Below are 22,100 nucleotides of genomic sequence, written 5' to 3'. Positions count from 1 at the left end.
AATAAATAAGGATCTCACTAAAAATTCAAAAATAATCACACTAAGATTTTTAACACAAACAAAAATTCTAAAATTGCTTCAGGAATTGGTACATTTATTTTATATTAATATTCATAAAGAACTGGAAGAGCAGTTTTTCTTCCCATCTTATATTTCGAAATATAAAAGGGTAACTCTCAAATCGAATTCTGTAAAAGACGTCAAAAAGATTTTCCTAAGCTTTATACTTTACGGCTGACTTTACATATAGGCACCAATAGGCACTCAACGCTAATATATTATTCACCAATTTCTATTAATAATTTGCATCAATATCTATGTAAACTACCAAAAATATAGCAAATTATAAAACTATATGAAGCTACTTTACTACTACCGAGACGTTTCAGGTTAAATGAAATTAGACGAGAATAGAACGAAAAATTAAACATCGAAGAGTAAACGATAATCAATGCAAGACATTGCCTGTTAAATAAATTGTTTTCTCGAAAGGAAATTTCTCGAGACAGAAGAGAATAGTTAATGAGAAATCGAAATAATCCTTCCTTTCTGGTTTAACTCCGTGTTCTGTTTCTTAATATATTAAATAAATTAGTATTATTATTCAAAGCGCCACAACAAAAGCCAACAACAAGGGATTTCTAAATTTGGGAGAATTCGGTTAAGTTTCGCATAAATTTAAGTCTTCGGCAATCGGCCAATTAATATCCAAAACGCTTTAATTTTAATTAAATAGTGTTTTTAAAAGTGATAAGTTTCAACACTTTTTCTCATAATAAGTTCAGTATTCGAATTTCATTAACATACCTGGTATTTAAGTATAGGAAAGGCAAAGTATACGACATAAATTAATTTTGAACATATATTTAGACAACAACTCAAATTATATTTCAACCAAAAATAACATAAATTCATTATATTAAAATTATAAGGTTTAAAATAAATGAAAAGAGCACAAAATTATAAATATTATGGCTTCTGAATAGTTTAACTTACAAGTTTAGGTGTCAGATGAGAATCGATCACTCTGAGTTAATATTTTTTAGACCGACATTTTTGAACATTTATTCCCACATATAATATAAATAATATAATCAATTATAGTTACTTCAACACTTTTTCAACCCAACACTTATATACACTAATTCTATCGGATAATTAGTTTGTGAATTGTAGCACTTTGAAGGAAACGACTTTTATTATTGAGAAAAAAATGAATAGAAAGGAATTTTACGTGTTGATAAAATATTGCTTTCGAAGGTAAAAAATACAGTTGAAGCAAAAACTTGGGTTGATGCCGAGTTTCCGGACACTGCTCCAGGAAAATCAACCATCAAGTATGCTAAGTTTAGTCGTGGTGAAATGAGCACCGAAGACGGTGAACACAGTGGACGCCCAAAAGAGGTTGGTACAATCCACAAAATGATTTTGAATGCCAGTAAATTGAAATTGAATGAAAAAGCAGACACCATAAAGATATCAACTGAACGTGCACATCATATCATTCACGAATATTTGAGTATCAGAAAGCTCTGTGTAAAGTGGCCGCGCGAGCCCACTTTTGACCAAAAACAACGACGAGTTGATGATTCGAAGCAGTGTTTTTGAATATAATCAAGCGTAATAAACCCGAGTTTTTGCGTCGATATGTGACAATGGATGAAATATGGCTCCTACATTTCACTCCGAAGTCCAACCGACAGTCATCCAAGTGGGCTGCACACGATGAACCCGCTCCAAAGCGTGGGAAAACGCAACAGTCGGCTGGCAAGGTTATGGCGTCTGTATTTTAGAATGCGCATGGAATAATTTTCATTGACTACCTTGAAAAAAGAAGGACTATCAACAGCGATTATTACATAGCGTTATTGGACCATTTAAAGATTTAAAGGAAGAAATCTCCGAAAAACGGCCGCATTTGAATAAAAGAAAGTGCTGCTTCACCAAGATGATGCACTGTGTCACAAGTCAGTGAAAACGATAGCAAAAATCCATCAATTGCTTCTTCATCCACCGTATTCCCCAGATCTATTTCCTATTCTCAGATCTCAAAAGAATGCCTTGAAGATGTTGATGACAGCAAACGGGGTCAGTAGCGATGTCCTCAGATGGAACATGTCGATCTACCTCGACCTGTTTAAGAGTTTCATCAATTTTATTACGGAAGTTCATGTTTTACATCGAAATTTCCGATAAAAAAGGAAAATATGACAAATATTACCTTTTCAAATCTCAATTTTCTATGCATAATAACTGAATAAATTCGATAGATAAAGATATGTGATTTTAAAGTCACTCATGAGAAGACACCGAAATTACTTTTTTCCCAACCATAAATTAGAAAACTAATTCACAAATTAACGATTAGATTTATTTTTCATGAAAAAAAATTTCGTCGATGACATTTGCAGTAATTACCTAATCCAAATGCCGATAATAATAATTGATGCAGTAATATATTCTAACTTATATAGCATACCAGAATATATTTTAGTTCACTCACTTTTACTTTCTAGGTCTTCTAACCAGGAACAGCAAACAGGAATTAGAAGGACAAGTGGTCAACACGCAAAAAAAAGTATTCGACGCTATAGCAGCGGCGAGTATCTTCACCAACTGCGCAGGCATCGATACGAATAACTCACAAGTCATCACGTTATCCACGTTCACGAAATTTCTGGAAACCAGGCAAATGGAAACAAGGACTGAAGATGAAGTTAAAGCCTTAATAAACGTATGTTATTATTTAAATGTTATCTAATTACATTCGACATTTTATATTAAATAAATTTCCCGTACTGACTCATTTTTTTGTCTATGTCACTTTCATGATTTTGTATTTTATATATTAAATAATTGAAACATTGAAATTGTTAAAATGTATTTAAGAATCTGATTCATTCGAAAGAAGATTAATTATTTCACTTAACGTTTAAAGTTTGATATGACTAAACCTTCTTAAAATCTAAACGTAGGCTATTATATAATACCAATCAATCATAATGCTTTAGAAATAACAAATTCATATATTTATGATGACAGTATGATTCTAAAATAAAACCAAAAAATATCTCAGAATAATTTGATTCTAATATATTGACAGCAGAGGAAAAAAACGAAGTCAAAGTAATTTTTAAAAGTTTGACAACTAATACAACAAAAGCAAGATATTAAGAAATAACAATGTTAATACATTATTCCAAAGAGTAAGGCACATTATACGACACCCGTAGAATAGTAGCTGCTGGTGTAGAACCTCCCAAAAATAGAGAGCTCCATAAAGAAAAGGAAATAATTTGTTTCAATTCAATTCAATTTTCATAACAAACTCTTTACAAATTGTTTAAACAGAAAAAAACCTAGAATAGACTTAAAGAAGAATTCTAATCTAGAAATTTTAAAAAAGAGATGGATTTTTTCAAATTTATAGACTAAAAAACCTCTTAATTTATAAAAAATAGCAAATTTAAAATGGCAAACATTTTAAAGTTTTTATCAGTAACATTATACTATTGTATAAGGGCAATTTCACAAGTTATTTATTTAATATTGTGCAAATAACATAATTTGCAATAGTATTTCTTAACACATTTCCTAATTTTAATTGACAATGAATGAATGACATGAGTAAAATCATATTTGTTACTTATAGAGACACGAACCTGATGCGTCTCTTAGAGCTCAAAGTTGTCTATCTTTCGAGGGCTTTGCTCGATATCTCATGGACAAGGATAATTTCGCTTTTGTTCCTGAATGTGAAGTACCCAACGAGGATGACATGAGGAAGCCCCTGTCCACGTATTACATAGCGTCATCGCATAACACCTACCTGACAGGTCATCAACTCAAAGGAGAATCATCAACAGAGCTCTATAGTCAGGTATAAAGTTATTAAACTGGATTTACTACTTTTATTACTCTATTTTTTTGACATGCAGGTTTTACTCTCTGGATGTAGGTGCGTTGAACTGGACTGTTGGGACGGTGAAGATGGTTATCCGATGATTTACCATGGACATACATTTACAACCAAAATACCTTTTACCTCAGTAGTAGAAAATATTTACAAGAACGCCTTTGTTACTTCTCCATACCCTGTGATATTATCCATTGAGAATCACTGTTCTTTACAACAGCAAACAAGAATGGCACTTATTTTTCAGGTAATACTATGTCATTTATAATAGATTTAGGAAGTAATATAGTAAGTAATGTTGTTGGTTTCGTTAGTAATTCGAATATGGTTAAAGCATCTCAGTCAATTTACTCGTAATAACCAAGTTGTGTAATATAAGTAATTCCAATTTAGTATCGGGTCAGCCAATAGTAGATACTTTAATCATATTAGAGTATGACTTAATTTTTGTAGATTACTTCTCGAGATTACAATCATATTAAAAATTGAAATATTTTCGCAGTCTTTTGTGATTTTGAAAGGATGGGACTCAATATTTATAGAACTATAAATCACAAAATTCAATCTAAAAGTTTCTTAGAGCGACATTTTCTCTTATGAGACTTTTAATTATTGATAACGTCCGCCACGCAAACACAGTGAAGCTTGTCCCCGCTGGCCCCAGTCTTATTTAACCTCTTTACTTCAGATCTGCCAAAAAATTATCACATTAATGTCGCGTTTCACGCTGATGACACTGCTTTCTTCATGGCCTCTAGGCTCGAGGTTACCATTCAAGAACGTTCAACCCCCTGACAACCCAGGCCATCATTTTCCTTAAAAAGCGTTACCTGCTATCTGATCTGCCCTTCTAGCAGACTTCTCATCTCCATAAAATGCTTATTTTACAAGATGTTAATTCGGTCTGTATTCTTCTACGGATCTAATCTTTCTAGTCTACTTCAAGTTTGTTACACTCAATCAGGTGAAACGGCTTCAAGTTTTCCAAAATGAGCTCCTCAGGAGAATCTTAAACGCTCCATGGTTCTCCATGGAGCAATATTTTTTATCGTTTAAGTTTTGGTTAACTAATCTATGTATTTTTTCTCCCGTGTTTATTATGGAAGCCAAATTCATGGTCTGAAATAATATTTCTCTCCTTTGCGATTATTCTGAGTCTCTTAATGCATAGTTTTTCGAAAAATTTAGAGAACATAGGTAACGGGCTTATAGGACGATAAAAGGAGACGTCTTATAACTTTTCTTTCGTCTTTTTTACCAGGTTTAAGAATTAGATTTAAGAAGTTACCAGGCATTAAATATGAATGTTATTAATATGATGCACTTTCCTGAGAGCTCTTTTAAGACTCTTCCAGTAATTAGGTCAAAACAAGGAGCTTTTTTAGCATAGATTTCTTTAAGTATTGTTTGTTTTACTTCCTTAGCAGTAAATTTCTTATGTGGCAGATCTATTTGAAACGGAGTGTTAAGAGAGTCAACTATGTTATTTTCTTCTGTGGCGGATATTTCAGACGGGTGTGAATTAAATACTGTTTTTAAGAAGTAGTAAAATGAATTATAAAATATATTACTCAAGATACTATTAAATTATTGTATTATTCATAAGTATATCTTAATTCATCACAGTAATATGATTATTATTAACATTTTCGTAAAAATTTCGTATTAATATAATAAATGATCTTAACGAAAATGTTATTCTGCCCAATACTATATATAAGTTGGATCATACTTCTTACCACCATGCTTTTTTGTTTCAGAGAATTTTTGGTGATCGCTTAGTCACCAACTTCCTATTCGAATCCGATTACAGTGACGAGCCTTGTCTACCATCACCAGAACAACTACGATACCGGATTCTGATCAAAAACAAAAAACTAACTGTGGAGATTCCGGCGCCTCTATCAACTATCTCAACTCCGGTACGACCCATGACTGGAATGAGACACTCGGTACCCGGAAGAACCAGCAGCATTATCAGCAACGCTAGCTCCAGTTCATTCAATGATGATTTCAGTGATGACGATTATGATGATGAAGACGATGATGATAACATTGACGGTAAAGAGCGTTAAGTTTACACCATGTTAATATCCTTGAGTACAAATTAGGGTATTCGATAAGTTTCATTCTGATATTCAGTTGTTTTACTATGGGTGTTTCCTACTCTTTCTACCAAATTTAATGACACTAAGTGAAATATTTTGCTGTGCTTTTTCTATAATATTAAATATACTACACCACAACTACACAAGCCAAATGCTTATCTGAGAGATACAATATGATAAAATATCGTTTTTATCTATGATATCTATGATAGTTAGTACCTGAAAGTCTTGGTATAAAATTTTATTTCTTAAATATCTCGATATATCCCCAATACTTAGGATACTTAGATCGCAAGAAGATTATTATTAGTTGCTTAGATATATTTTAATCAGCGATATGTATCGATAAAAATGGATAGTATGAATATAAATCACAGGTTAAATTAAATAATGTTGACACTTCGCCATAAAATGATAGTTATTAATTTTGTATTACTGAGTTATTTAATGTAAAAGTTATTAACTGTATTAAATGTAAATAATGTTACACAGACATTAATTACTTTTGTTATTTTATCTGAGAACCTAAGAAATTTCAGACAGCTTAACAGTTGATGAATCAGCTTTTTTTAGAGGCTAATATGGGATGAAAAATATGCAAAAAGAGAAGCATGTATGAAATTATTATGACAACGTCCAGCCATAAACTGCAAAATAATCATAAGATATACAGTTATAGACAATACATTGTTACAGCTCGAATAGAAAGTTCTGCCACACCCAACGTAGTCACCAGACATAGCACCTACTGATTACCACTTATTCTACCGATGCAGCCCCACTTGGTTAACAAACTGTTTATAAATGATTAGATATCTCCCAAACCAACGTCGTTATTTCGACACGGTATAGCTATGTTCTCAGAAAAATGGAAAAAAGTTCTACAAATTTTCTCAATAAATACGTTTTTAAGATGCAAAAACGACCAAAGTATATGAAAGCACCTAATATGTTCCAGAAAACGATTACGTTAAATACTTCTAATGTCTGAATAACTGAAATTCTCATTCATGCAATAATTATATTTAATTCGAGTTTTTTCTATTTGACGTGCTTATTTCAAAAAAATGTGATTCCAAAAACATTAATGATAGTATTATTTAGGATTATCGGTATATAACAAGTCAATTGAAAAGTCCCCGGTCCGACACATAGATGGCGTTACTAGAACTAAATCCATACGTTTTTCAGTTAGCCCTAACCCTCAAAAGATGCGTGTATAAATTTGACAGCCGTCGGATTATTTTTTTGTGAATTATAGCATTTTGAATGAAGGCACTTTTGTTATTGTGAAAAAAATGGATAAAAAGGAATTTCACGTGTTGATAAAAAATACAGTTGAAGCGAAAGCTTGATGCGGAGTTTCCGGAAATTGCTCCTGGGAAATCAACCATTAAGGATTGGTATGCTAAGTTTAGACGTGATGAAATGAACACCGAAGAAGGTGAACGCTGTGGACGCCCAAAGAAGTTGTTATCGACGAAAACATTTTAAAAATCCACAAAATTTGATTGATTGATTTTGAATAACCGTAAATTGAAATTGAATGAAATAGCAGACACTCTAAAGATATCAACTGAACATGTACCTCATATTATAAACGAATATTTGTATAAGAGAAACCTCTGTGCAAAGTGGGTGCCGCGCGAGCTCACTTTTGACCAAAATCAACGACGAGTTGATGATTCGGAGCAGTGTTTGAAGATAATCAAGCGTAATGAACACGAGTTTTTGCGTCGATATGTGATAATGGATGAAACATGGCTCCGTCATTTCACTCCGAAGTCCAATCCATCCAATCCGTTTGAAGGACGAAATCGCTGAAAAACAGCCCCATTTGAAGAAAAAGCAAGTACTGCTTTACCAAGACAATGCACCGTGTCACAAGTCAGTGAAAACAATGGCAAAAATCGGTGAATTGGCTTTCGAATTGCTTCCTCATCCACCGTATTCTCAAGATCTGGCCCCCAGCGACTATTTCGTGTTCTCAGATCTCAAAAGAATGCTCGCTGGGAAGAAATTTTCGTCGAATGAAGAGGTGATCGCCGAAACTGAGGCCTATTTTGAAGCAAAGAACAAATCATACTACAAAAATGGTATCCAAAAGTTGGAGGGTCACTATAATCAATGTATCACCCTCGAAGGGAATTATGTTGAATAAAAAAAACTAATTTTACCAAAAAATGTGCTTTACTATGGTAGGCTGGGGGCTTTTTAATTGACCTGTTAGTAGAGATTTTCTGTGAATTCAATACACACTGATTTACTAAACTGTGCCCACTTATTCAACTAACTTAATTATTAGTAATATCAGCTGTTATGAATAATAAAATTTTGATAAAACATTTTTTTTATTTCAGAGAAAGCTATACATACTATTTTGGCGCCCAATGAGTCTCCAAGACCCTACGGCACTCACGCGGTATCCAAAACCAGCTCCACCAAACGGTCGCTACCGGTAGATGATAAATTACGAAAGAAAGGCAGCCAGATCTCCAAGGAGCTCTCCGATCTCGTCATCTACGTCCAGGCCATCAAGTTCCGGGGGCTCAACACCATATCGCCGAGCAGTTCCGTCAAACAGAGACCGAGAACTTGCGTTTCTATATCAGGTAGTTCAATCGTTACCACTGGCAGCAGTTCAGCATCGAACATATCCACATCTGGAATCGGGAGTGAATCAGATAGTACTTTATATGAAAATGAGGTAATGATACGATGAATATTACTTTATAAAGACCATCACACTTTTTACTTTTTTTCGATTCACTCAGATAAGGCAGAGACCAAATATTAACTATCCGTGTTATCAGTGCTCGTCCATAAATGAGAATACAGCAAAGAAACTGTGTAGGAAGCAACCATTAGCTCTAGTTGCTCACACGCAGACGCAGTTAATGAGAACGTATCCTGCTCCGATGAGAATCGATTCCAGCAACTTTAATCCTGTGATATTCTGGTCCTTTGGTAGGAATAAACCGATATTTTACCAGTCATCCTAAATAATGTTATTGGAAATTTTAGGTATCCAAATGACAGCTTTAAATTATCAGACTGAAGATACGGCTATGCAGTTAAATAACGCTTTGTTCGAAACAAGTGGCAAATGCGGATACGTGACAAAACCAAGGGTGATGTGGGATAAAACTCACGTCATGTACAGAAGGTAAACTAATTATTTTCCATTTCTCTAAAATATATGAAACATTTCATGTCCAAACTTTATTATATTTATCCAGAAATGTAACTATATCGAGGTGATATGAAGATGATATTTAAATTTACAAGAGTGTAAAGATAATTTCGCTGAACTTTTCTGAGTGGGCGACATTTTTTAATATTGTTCCAATTGATTGATCTTTATTTAACTAAATTCAGCGATATGTCTACACTGTGTTCTGATACTAGGCTAGATAAATTAATCACAGTAACAAAAAAATCACAAAAATATTGATTTATGATAATATACTATAGACAAATTATTAAAAATACATTTACTTTAATATTAAAATTGGGACTACTAAGATTTTACACCTAACACATATCAGAAGCACTACGAAATATCGACGTCACTTATCGTTTCCTAACTGTCATTTCTGCAATCCAATATTTTAACCTTTTATCGCGCTTCGGTTTTATTTAAATTATTTCTCTTATATTTCACAGTTAGCAATATGACTTGGTGCAGCCAACGTGCATGATTCCATTTTACGATAGTTTTGTCAACACACCAGCCATCAATTATACAATTCCATTATTTAATGTATTTTTACAGCAGCATAACAATCGAAAATAAGAAAATCTAATTAATTCCTGCAACGCATATTCCACATAACACACATACACACACTATGTTGCATAAAAAAACGTGTGACAATTTTATAGTCCCCGGCCTACCATAATAAAACAATTTTTTTTTTGGCAAAATTAGTTTTTTTTTACTCAACATGATTCCCTTCAAGGCTGATACACTGATTACAGAGACCCTCCAACTTTTCGATACCATTTTTGTAGTACGATTTGTCCTTTGCTTCAAAATAGGCCTCAGTTTCGGCGATCAACTATTCATTCGATGAAAATTTCTTTCCGGCGAGCATTCTTTTCAGATCTGGGAACAGGAAATACTAGCTGGTTGCCAGATCTGGAGAATACGGTGGATGAGCAAGCAATTCGAAGCTCAATTCATAGATTTTTGCCAACGTTTTCACTGACTTATGACACGGTGCATTGTCTTCGTGAAGTAGCACTTTCTTTTTCTTCAAATGCGTACGTTTTTTGGCGATTTCGTCCTTCAAACGGTCAAATAATGCTATGTAATAGTCGCTGTTGATGGCCCTTCCTTTTTCAATATAGTCAATGAAAATTATTCCATGCGCATCCCAAAATACAGACGCCATAACCTTGCCAGCCGACTGTTATGTTTTCTCACGCTTTGGAGCGGGTTCATCGTGTGCTGTCGATTGAACCTCGGAGTGAAATGATGGAGCCATGTTTCATCCACATATCGACGCAAAACTCGGGTTTATTACGCTTTATCATCTTCAAACATTCATCAACTCTTCGTTATTTTTGGTCAAAAGTGCTAAAAGTGTTATTTATTCCCTAAAAGTGTTATTATATATATATATATATATATATATATATATATATATATATATATATATATATATATATATATATATATATATATATATATATATATGTATTAAATTATATATTCTAATCATCAATCTATTTTCCTATTCTGCCCATTTTAATACGCCATGCGCTCGCGCGTTATGCGGCCATCGACAATAAAATTTGACCATAGTGCCGATGAACACAACCTCAGATGACACAAAAAAAAATTTGTCAAATTTAGGCCGGACACACGTTAAAAAAATGTTATTAGAAAAATGTTATTCTTGTATTCAGAAAAAACGTACTCTACTTCTAGGGTAAGTATTTGATCCCAGATCAGCAGCGAAAGTGTTAAGTTTATGTGCTGGTTTTATACACGGTGTTATGCAGTGCATAGAACAAAAGCTACTTGATTTGAATTGCGCCTTCGGAAGTTTCTCTTATATTCTCTCTCTGTTTGTTGTGTTGACCACACACATCACCAGATATGATACTAAGAATATATGTCTGCTACATTTATTTTATAAATTATATGTAATAATAACACAATTTTAATTTTATTAAGGTTCAACCCTTGGGACAAACAATTTGATGGGATCCACTCGTCCCAATTCGTTATAAGTGTAGTGTCAGGACAATACGTGTGCCAAACCAATGTCAATCTCAGTGTGTATGTCGAAGTAGAGATTATCGGTATCCAAGTAGACTGTAATAAGCAAAGAACCAAAGTGGTAATTAACACATAACAAAGATCTTAAATCAAGCTCATTATTTTAATAACATTATTTTCAGGTGCACAAAAATGCTTTAAACCCAATTTGGAACGAGACCTTCCACTTTAGGATCATGTTCCAAGATTTAGCATTCCTTCGTTTTACTGTAATAGACTCGACGAACAATCACTTTCTGGCTCAACGTATTCTACCGCTGAAATGTTTGAAACCGGGATACAGGCATTTAAGGTAAGCTTTCCTCCATGATTAAATAAAATAGGCCTGTTGATGGCCTATTTAGACATTAAATTTTTTAACTTCAGTATATGCTCCCAAAACTTTCACTTAATCTAGATATTTTCCAATTTATAGATTTTGATCTCGGAATATTGAAATATTTTTCCATCTGCTAGTTCAATGGATTCAATGGAAACTAAATATGATAAATAGAGTAGATGTTGCAAAATACATACTTTATTTCACTGATATCCATGGTGATAGACGCAAATATCATCGCTAGTGATAAAACAATACACAAAATGATTTTTATTCTTTCTGAAACGCACCACCAAGTGTTGTTTAGAAAGTAGAAATGGAATATATTTCTGAGACCCAAAACTTAGCCTCATATCGCTTAATAAGATTACTAAATCTACCTCAGCTAGTTGAAAATTTTCCAGCATCTAATCCTGTACACTTGCTACAAATTTTGATACTGATACTTTTTTAGATGGCCTTTACTTGGATTATCTTCAGAAGTTTTAATTAATCTTGTCTTAGTAATTTAGAGTCATTCTTCATTTTGCACATTTATCAAAAATTATTCCTAACTTGGCTTTGATATTACGTTCTAAAATATTTACATGAAACTTCTTCTTCTAAACTTCAAATATCTTCAAAAAAAGTAATAGCATTAAAAAAACAGTATACCTAGTAGCGTAAATATATTATAAAATGACAAAACATATTAATTAAACTATAAGTTTGTATTTTTTAATTGTGTACTTTATATACTACTACTCTATACTATAGCATTTATCTTCATCATTGTTTTACTGTAAAAAGATATTTATACAAAAAAAGGTACACCGCAATGCACTAATATACTTAATGCACTACATCTTCCTAATCCCATCGTATGCACTGCTTTATTTTATGGCCAGGAATATTCCGTTCTTTGTGTTGATGGGGATAGCTCTCCTGAACTATCCCATGACGTTTTTCCTTTGGGATTATCGTATCAGTCGAATCACAATACGCTACAAAAAAAGTTTGCCTGCCAAGCAATGAAACTGCGATATTGACATTACTTGAAATGGTATTTTCAGCCAATTCAAATGGTAACCATTTTCTCTCATTTTGATTCCTTCAGATAGCTTGTTCATCAATTGTTCAGATAACTAGAAATAACTTCTTTGAAATTTCAGCTAGGTGTTCGTCAAATAACTCTCGCATTACATTGTCTTCGAAGTGTTTTGGTCTTCCAATCCGTTCTTTGTCATTTGCTTCAAAATCACCACTTCTAAATCTTTAAAACCTAACCGACTGAACAGTATCACTATAAGTTCTGTATGTAGAGATCTGCCAAAAGCATTGAAAATAATAATTAAGTTACAGTTGTTTACAATGACACTTCGCATTTTCAAAAACAGATATAGCTAACCAACATATATGCAATCACTTAAAACTTAAAAAGCTTAATTTTGAAGAATTTAATACCAAAATTTTTCAACCGTTGTTGCAGATTAAAAAGCGCCCAAAATAAAAATCTTAACATGTCGACCCTTTTCATTTACTCAAGAATCGAGGAGGAGAGTTTAGAAAACACTGAAAGTCGGGAAGACACAGCTCAAATCGAAAGCGACTCCAGAGAAACCGATAGCTATGTTGGTAGGTTTTTTATATATGCATGTATACCAATCAATTTTAAACGATTTATTTTAATTTAAGCCACTACCGGGACACCGATTTGCGTCAAGAGGAAAATGTTTTTCCTCATGGTTTACGGCGTAATCCCGGATGAGCCCTCAACTATACTGAAAATAACACAAGAATCCACCACGCAAGATGTTCTTCTCCTTTGCCTGCAAAAAGCAAATATATGTACCGACAAGTTGAACGATTATATTTTAGTTGAGGAGGTGGCTAGAGGTCAGTGTTAATCATGATAATAACGGCCAAAACTTGACTAAACTTGTAAATCGTAGGATGGGAGAAAAAGGACCATAATTTACCTGCAACCCAAAGAATTCTGGATCTCCACGAGCGGCCTCTGCAAGCGCAAAGTCAGTGGAAGGGCGAGGGGAAGTTTATTTTGAAAAGGATGGGTAACGATCCCAGTAGCCGAGCTTGGTAAGGATTTAATGATTGTTCTACTAATAAATATTTGTTAATTCGAAATATTTTTATAAATTGTAGGTTAACATCAATTAGAAGTGTAGCAAATCGTGCCAGAGAAGCCCGAAAATCAGATGGGGCACCAAGTAATGCGTGGGAAGAGAATGATACGTTCCTCGTTTGTATTTACAACGTTTCGCCTGAAATTCCATATGCCATACTCAAGGTACAAACCAAATAATACTTTAATTTATAGTTTCACTAAATGGGTACACTCATTAAAAACACTCTCTAGATCATTTGAATGGTAGAGCCTGTGGTTCGTTTTATTTTATTTATTGACACAGTTTCCTTAACAAACGAAAAATGTTCGAAGACAGTCAATTACAAGGGCTATAGGACGAAAACCCTCACTAATTGCTAAAATTGCTAAAAGGTGGTGTATTACGAGCTACTAAAACCGAATGAAACTGTTGCCGCAAATATCTACCTACACCAATTGAACAAATTCCAAGGTGCATTTTGCCAAAAATAGATATTAGCAGCAAGAGCGAGTAATAGACGCAAAATCATCCTCTTGCATGACAGCTCTCGGCCAATCGTTGCGAAAGTTGTGAAGGTTGCACTGTTGCAGCTCGAATAGCATACTCATCAGAGATAACTCCTTCTGATGATAATACTTGTTGAGATCGATGCCGTATTGCTTGGCTGGCACATGGTTTCGAAATGATGAAAAAGTGCCTAAATGGATCGATAATTGGATAACGGCCAACCTATCAACGATATTTGGATACAGTATCGTCATCTTGCCAGAAAGATTGAAAACATAGATATAGAAAATGATGGACGATGAGGACACTGATTAATATACATTTTATTAATGTTTCTCAATAAATCCCTATTTTAAAATAACACATTTGATCAAAATGCATGCAAGCACCTAGTACACCCACAATACAGCAAAAACATGTTTCCAGAGGATCGTCTTACACTTTTTCTCTTATGTGGAAGTTCTCGATGCTCTTTCTTGTCTTATCATAATCAGAATCATAATAATAAAATACTTATACCCGCAAACACAATAGCCAAAATAAAGTAGTTTCGCTGCAAAATTTTCTCACACTATTCTAATGGACGTTATATTTTCCTTTATATGAAACGGCATAATACCCATTGAACACTTAATTAGCTTTAATTAGCCTTCCACATAAATAGGTTACATCGAGAAATCTTTTTTAAGAAACAAACGCTCTCAAAACAAAAAATGTTTTTAAAAAAATCTCAGCGGCACCTTCGCCATATTATTTTTTTAAATTTAAAAACGTTCACCATTTCACTAAAAATGTTAAATTCTATTTAGGTACCTTTAAACGCTTGTGCACAAGATGTGCTGGCCCAAGCCCTATTAAAAGCCCGTCGATTAGAGGATCCAATGAACTTCGTCATCATCGAAGAATTAGAATGGGGTGGTACCGCCCATAACATCCAACAGCGAGCTCTAACGGATTACGAGAACGTCTATAGCGCCCAGTCCTCCTGGCAAACAATCGGACGATTTATTTTGCAAGAACGTACCAACGTGACGCCGACTTCGTTAAGGAAAAATAAAATAACATCAAGCTTGCGACTAGCCACGTTAGACAGAATCAGTAGGGGATTGAACGTAGCCAGGAATGTTGCGAGTAATAGCATCAAAGTACCAGTACAGGTAAGAAACTAATAATTGTTAAATAAAAAAAATTTAAGTCACGATTCAGAAGTTGGTGTTAGTTGTTCGTCAGCTATTTGTCTATTAAATATAATGTCTCTATCTATTGATAACAAAATAATTTCGGATTTTTCAATGTAATATAAGCTTTGTGGGTATTCTAGAAATCGTCGGTACTTTTAAAATTGATTAATTTTGATTTAATGTTATATTTCAATTGGTCAAGTACCTCATGAGTTCATAATACCAGGTCAATTGAAAAGTCCCCGGCCTGACAGACTGACTAAAAATAAATCCATATTTTTTAGTTAACCTTAACCCTAAAAGGAATTACGCGTGTTGATAAAATATAGTTTTTTGATAGCAAAAAATACAGTTGAAGCAAAAACTTGGATTGATGCCGAGTTTCCGGATACTTCCCGAGGAAAATCAACCATCAAGGATTGGTATGCTAAATTTAAACGTGGTGAAATGAGCACCGAAGACGGTGAACCCAATGGACGCCCAAAAAAGGTTGTTACCGACGAAAACATTTAAAAAATCCACATAATGATTTTGAATGACCGTAAATTGAAATTGAATGAAATAAGAGATACTCTAAAAATATCAACTGAACGTGTACCATATCATTCACAAATATTTGGGTATGAGGAAGCTATGTGCAAAGTGGGTGCCGCGCGAGCTCACTGTTGACCAAAAACAACGACGAGTTGATGATTCGGAACAATGTTTGAAGATAATCAAGCGTAATAATCCCGAGTTTTTGCATCGATATGTGACAACGGATGAAACATGGCTCCGTCATTTCACTCCGAAGTCCAATCGACAGTCATCCGAGTGGACTCTATACTATGAACCCGCTCCAAAGCGTGGGAAAACGCAACAGTCGGCTGGCAAGGTTATGGCATCTGTATTTTGGGATAGGCATGGAATATTTTTCATTGACTACCTTCAATAAGGAAAGACCATCAACAGCGACTATTACATAGCGTTATTGGACCGTTTAAAGGACGAAATTTCCGCAAAACGGCCGCATTTGAAGAAAAATAAAATGCTGCTTCACCAACACAATGCACCGTGTCACTAGTCAGTGAGAACAATGGCAAAACTCCATGAATTGGGCTTCGAATTGCTCCCTCATCCATCGTATTCTCCAGATCTGGCCTCCAGCGACTATTCCTGTTCTCAGATCTCAAATAGAATGCTCGCTGGGAAGAACTTTCCGACGAATGAAGAGGTGATTGCCGAAACTGAGGCCTATTTTGAAGCAAAGAACATCGTACTACAAAAATGGTAACGAAAAGTTGGAGGGTCGCTATAATCAGTGTATCACCCTTAAAGGTAATTATGTTGAATAAAAAACCAATTTTACCAAAAAATGTTTTTTACTATGATAGGCCGAGGACTTTTCAATAGACCTGTTACAAACTAAATCTACGTGAGTTTATTATGGTAAATTCAATGCTTTTGTAATTCTAAAAATACTAAAATAAAAGTACCGAAAATTATTGTTGGTCAATATTAAAATTTTCCATAAACTATGACCTACAAATAACACAAAACGCTTATCTAGCCAATATCTAAACACCATGTCATTTATATTACCACTGAATCGTGACCATATACAGCAAATATTAATTATAACAGAACTATTGGTTGAGGTTAGCTATGTTCGGAAATAATCAACACACAGTTCACACAATCCCATATCATATAGCCCTTTTGAAATCACGTATATATTGATTGCAGTTTATGAACAAATAGGCTTCATAGTGATTAGGACATTTATAGTTAATGATTGTTTGTCTTACAATAATGAATATCGTATTAATTATTATATAGTTTGATATATGTAACATTAAATTTAATAATATTTACAATAAAAAACCAAAGTTACTTTCTGTACCTATATAGCTTGTAAATTCCTTTTAAAACCGAACAATATTTTCCTTCTCATTTTACTCTAGTTAAAAAGAGACACTGATTAGTTCGAACACATAAGCAAATGTGCCTGTCAAAGTCGTCCAGTTGACAGACGTATGCAAAATTGTTGACATCAATAGTGATAAGAGGTTATAAACTCTAACCTATACACTATTGTGGCTGTATAATTAACTGTAGTACTTAGATGTACTATAATATTTAAAAAAAATATATTTGATAGTATTTTTTGTTCAATTATGTTTTTTGCTATCACAAATTTAGATGACGTATGTACAAAATAACTTAAAGGAGAATATATATCAAATTTATTTTAACATTATAATCTAATACCCATATTACTTCATTTCTGTTTAACTAATTAGAGACGCAATCTGTGCCTGACTCTGACTATCCAATTATTCGGCTTTTTTAAGTAATAAGAATAATAATAAGCAGCAATTCTAAATTTATCAAGCCAAGCATAGCACCAAAACAACGTTTGCCGACTTATAACCTGTAAGTTTTTCACTAATGTTGTGAATAATTTTCTATATATTATCTCTTTTTAACTAGATTCAGATGACAAGGAAAATATTACCTGTTACTAAAACGAATAAACAAATTGCGATAGACAATATATTAAACATCGTGATGACGTGATTTCACTGTTATTTTGAATATACTATAGATATTTTACCAGATTTCGCACCTAATCAAAAATGTATTCAGCTGATTGATTTAGTAAATGGCCACGTAGTATAATGATCTGAAAACTATTGAAATTAACCGAGTACCTACGATGGGTCTGTTAAAGCTGCATCTATAGTCTGTTCAAAGTTATTTTATATATACGTCATTTAAGTTTGTGACATCAAAACGTCGCAATGTTGCCTCATCAACTTTGAGTTTTAGTTCAGTTGGGCTTTGATATACAACAAAATTCTAATCTAAATGAAATAATAGAACATAAATATTATCAAATATAATTTATTTTAACATTACAGTACATCTAAGATCTACAGTTAATTATACAGCTACAATAGTTTATAGGTTAGAATTATAAGCTCTAATCACTATTGCTTTCAAGAATTTTGCATACATCTCACAACTGGATGACTTTGACTGAGCAAGTGACTGGCTCATTCGTTTACGTGTTCGAACTAATCAGACAGCGTTGTTTCTATTTTTAACTAGAATAAAATGAAGGAAAATATTGTCTGATTCTGCAACGAATTTACAAATTGTAGCAGGCAAAACATTAAACATCTTGATGACATATGTACAAAAAAACTTGTATAATAATAATATATAAACCATACTTATTTTTAGTTTACCTATACAATACGATAATACAATTTTAACGACGATGTGACGATTACTTCCGAACTGAAACGACACCAGCCCATTGTTGTAACTAATATTTGCTACGACGACATATTATTATTCCGTTTAACTAACCAAAATAACATTTGCATGTTCAAAAGTCGACTCAAAAACAACGTTTCAATTTACGGGCCCTCTGTAGGTGGCGCTGAGCGATCCCACCACGTCAAAACCGCCCGCGAAAAGCCACCCGCCCGCCAGAAGCAAACTCCATTCCGAAAAGGACTTCGGGCTGTCGACCGGCGGCACGAAAAAGTCCCGCGAGGTCCACTCGGAAGGCGAAACTCTGTCCGATGACGATTTTAAGGAGAGCGAGATACTGACGGCCGTCAACCGTCTGAAGAAGGTGTCCATGAGGAAGCTGAAGGAATGGAAATCTTGACTAAGCGAATAGGGCCGAACCGGCTTGTTCAGGAATTGAATTCGTTCTAGGTTTTTTCGTTCGATTTTCTTTTGCGTCAGTCCATGTAAAGGTGGACGTGTCGGCAGATGACTATTTTTATTAGTTTTGATGGTAGATGGCGCGTATACGTATAAATATGAGGATGAGTCGGTAAATTATATTTAATCGTTTATTTTGTTATTGGTTATTGATACAGATTATTTTTAAATCAGGTTTATAACTTGGTAGGTTTCTGCTATAGTGAACTAAGTTTTATGTGTCAGGCAATCCTGAAAAGGCAGGAGAGCCAGTTGTATTTAGACAAATTTCAAACATTTGTGTTGAAAAAGTACCACTTGTAGTCCATTCAATAAAAAAGCCAATGTACATCAACAAAATTTATGACATCAGCACGTCGCAATGTTGTAAAATGTTGGCTAACAACGTTTGCCAGTTTATAACTATATAAAATTCCCTAATAATTATTATAAAGTCTCCAATAGCATACTCAACATTTTCTATACCAGTATCATGAATGGAATTGTTAGATTGGTCATATTTCATTAATACTTTCTTCGTTTGGTTTATATTCTTAGGAATATTTTTATGTGAAACTACGTACATCATTATCTTTTAACAAGTTTTATAAAAACACTAAAATTGATATACAACTAGATAGATTGAGATGGCAGTATAAATAAAAGGTTTTTTTAATATATATCATGTTATATAAAAAGATAAAAAGTCCAAAAAATTGAGGTTCAAAATCGTACTTAAAAATTATTTGTTTTATCACATCGCAACTAACTTCGCCTTGGAGTTTAGAAAGGACTCTTTCACTGCCAGCAACACAGGTTTTCCCACCCAATAATTTTTGTACAAATTATATATTAGTTAATTAATATTCCTTTGTAAGAGGAAACATACACAAAATTAACATTGCTCCGAAAACTAATCCTCATAACGAACTAAAAACATTTTTAATAGAGACAATATATTAATTTGTTTGATGACTAATTATGATAAAGGTATTAGAAGTATTTTCATTTTCATTTTGCAAATATTTTACTACCAGATTACATTGCATTACAAAGCACTGCATTGACATTTAGAACGATATAGTTATAAATAAAAATTATTCATTCCTGATTCCTAATTTTGATGATTTTATGTTGTCAATTTTATTATCTACTTTCTTTTAAACTCGCAACGACTTACAAGCTGAGTAATACATATATTTCTATAGTCTTCTCATATTTCGTTTAGCCGTTTAGAAAACACATAAAAAAAATCATCACTTAGACAGAGCTAAACAGGTCCCCGGGTTCCATTACAAACAAATTATTAAACAAATCTTGCATGAAGACATTTATATTTTGATATTATATTATGTCTTGAAGTACATTTTTGATCTAAACTATGGAAAAATATCAAAACAGAAAGGATTTATTTTTTATAACTATCAGTTTGGTATTACTACAGACTATCGCTATAATATATGACATTCGAACAAACAAGGGGATGCATATTCGAAGATACTGAACTGATATTAGTGAACTAGCTTCCCGTTATGTAAAGGAATTATAATTAACTATATTACAAAATAATTAGCTGGCTAACACGCTTTAATACTTAATTAGTAACACCCATTTTGTTAGAAACCTACCAAATGGAATTACGAACTCAATTTCTTAGATTAATATCCTAAATTACCCCTAATTTGTACTTCCAGACTCAATTTAATATATAAAAAAACAAACAAGGTTTAAGAATAGTCTGTATCAAACATAAAGTGAAGAAAAGCATCATGGTGTTTCCTAGAGTGTATAACTGTAACATAAATAGCGAGGAAAATGATTTAATATGAATCCTATAATAATTATTTTTCACAATTTGTGGTGTACTTCGTTTATATATATACGATTAAAATATTGTAATTAGCATGGATTCAAAAAGCTGTTTAAATTGAACTAAAAATGGCAATATTTAGAAGTAGATTCATAATAGAATTGAAGATCTTAGTAATAATTATATAAAAAGTATATTCATGTTTTTATTGTATTCATGTATTGTTTTCGTTATAACCTCAAATATATAAAATAACGTCCTAAATCCTAAGAATTAACAGGTTCTAAAAAAATAACACTAATTATTAGTAAACTAAATAATAATTAGAAAGAAATTATCAAATAACGTCTAATGATTATGTGCTAATAATATTGTATCATAATTACTTTATATATTTGGGTCAAACTTTATACATATAAATCTACTTCATTATGAGAACAACCAATATTGAACACAGATACTAAACAATATAATTTAGCTTTAAACTTCAAACCCCAAAAAAAACGTTATATTTTTAAATTAAGTTAAAAGTCGTTATGTGTATTATATGATCTAAATAATTAAAAGATAATAAATATAAAATGTATTATTATAAATATATGCACTTCGTTTGCGATAATTCTAATGTGTAGGTGGTTTAAAAGAGCTACTAAACCAAAACCCTCTTTCAAACAATTCCACCCTCATGTTATTATAATATAAGTTAATTATCATTAACACCATATCTACAAATAAATCTTTTACGTATACAAAATGTCACAAAGGAAAATGTCAAATGACATTTTGTATAACTCTCAAACTTTATAACATATAACTTACATATATACATATTATATACCAAATCTTGTTATCATTTAGGGAAATTTTAAAACTTCAACAAGTCGTTTCAATTTATACGTTGTTTTTTACTTATATCATTACAAAATAATATATATCTGTAACGATTTTATTATATGTAATATAATAAAAAGAAATCATTCACTATCTTATAATACTGTATACTTCAGTACAAAAAGACCTTTTCTTGTTTTTATGTATCTATAAAATATTGTTACTATTTATCAATTTATAAAAATAAAGATGTTAAAAAGATATGTTGTTTTATTAACATTATTTAGTCTGTAAAAATGTATTATACCCTTATAAAATAAAAATATTTATG

General features: G+C 32.7%; 1 protein-coding gene across 3 annotated transcripts in view; it reads left to right on the top strand.

The window, feature by feature from the left end:
- The window catches only part of LOC143196665 (1-phosphatidylinositol 4,5-bisphosphate phosphodiesterase epsilon-1), a 187,608-nt gene extending 168,381 nt beyond the window's left edge, over positions 1 to 19,227 (top strand). For 2 of the 3 annotated variants that reach the window (XM_076404544.1, XM_076404543.1), the window contains exons 16-30: positions 2,517 to 2,734; positions 3,653 to 3,880; positions 3,939 to 4,163; positions 5,677 to 5,977; positions 8,385 to 8,731; positions 8,799 to 8,991; positions 9,049 to 9,190; positions 11,210 to 11,375; positions 11,437 to 11,606; positions 13,102 to 13,247; positions 13,308 to 13,508; positions 13,565 to 13,709; positions 13,776 to 13,920; positions 15,055 to 15,402; positions 18,851 to 19,227. In XM_076404544.1, the coding sequence (XP_076260659.1) occupies positions 2,517 to 2,734; positions 3,653 to 3,880; positions 3,939 to 4,163; positions 5,677 to 5,977; positions 8,385 to 8,731; positions 8,799 to 8,991; positions 9,049 to 9,190; positions 11,210 to 11,375; positions 11,437 to 11,606; positions 13,102 to 13,247; positions 13,308 to 13,508; positions 13,565 to 13,709; positions 13,776 to 13,920; positions 15,055 to 15,402; positions 18,851 to 19,090 (3,215 nt within the window). In that variant the 3' untranslated portion in view covers positions 19,091 to 19,227. Of the gene's footprint in view, positions 1 to 2,516; positions 2,735 to 3,652; positions 3,881 to 3,938; positions 4,164 to 5,676; positions 5,978 to 8,384; positions 8,732 to 8,798; positions 8,992 to 9,048; positions 9,191 to 11,209; positions 11,376 to 11,436; positions 11,607 to 13,101; positions 13,248 to 13,307; positions 13,509 to 13,564; positions 13,710 to 13,775; positions 13,921 to 15,054; positions 15,403 to 18,809 lie in introns of all 3 variants that reach the window. The other variant, XM_076404546.1, reaches the window with a different exon arrangement.
- The last annotated feature ends 2,873 nt before the right edge of the window (positions 19,228 to 22,100 follow it).

Source organism: Rhynchophorus ferrugineus, unplaced genomic scaffold (assembly GCF_030347505.1).
Source record: "Rhynchophorus ferrugineus isolate W39M unplaced genomic scaffold, kcgeb_rfMv2 rfM4, whole genome shotgun sequence".
Classification (NCBI taxonomy): Eukaryota; Metazoa; Arthropoda; class Insecta; order Coleoptera; family Curculionidae; genus Rhynchophorus; species Rhynchophorus ferrugineus.
The sequence above is the reverse complement of the archived record's forward strand: the minus strand, read 5'-3'. Positions and strand labels throughout refer to the sequence as shown.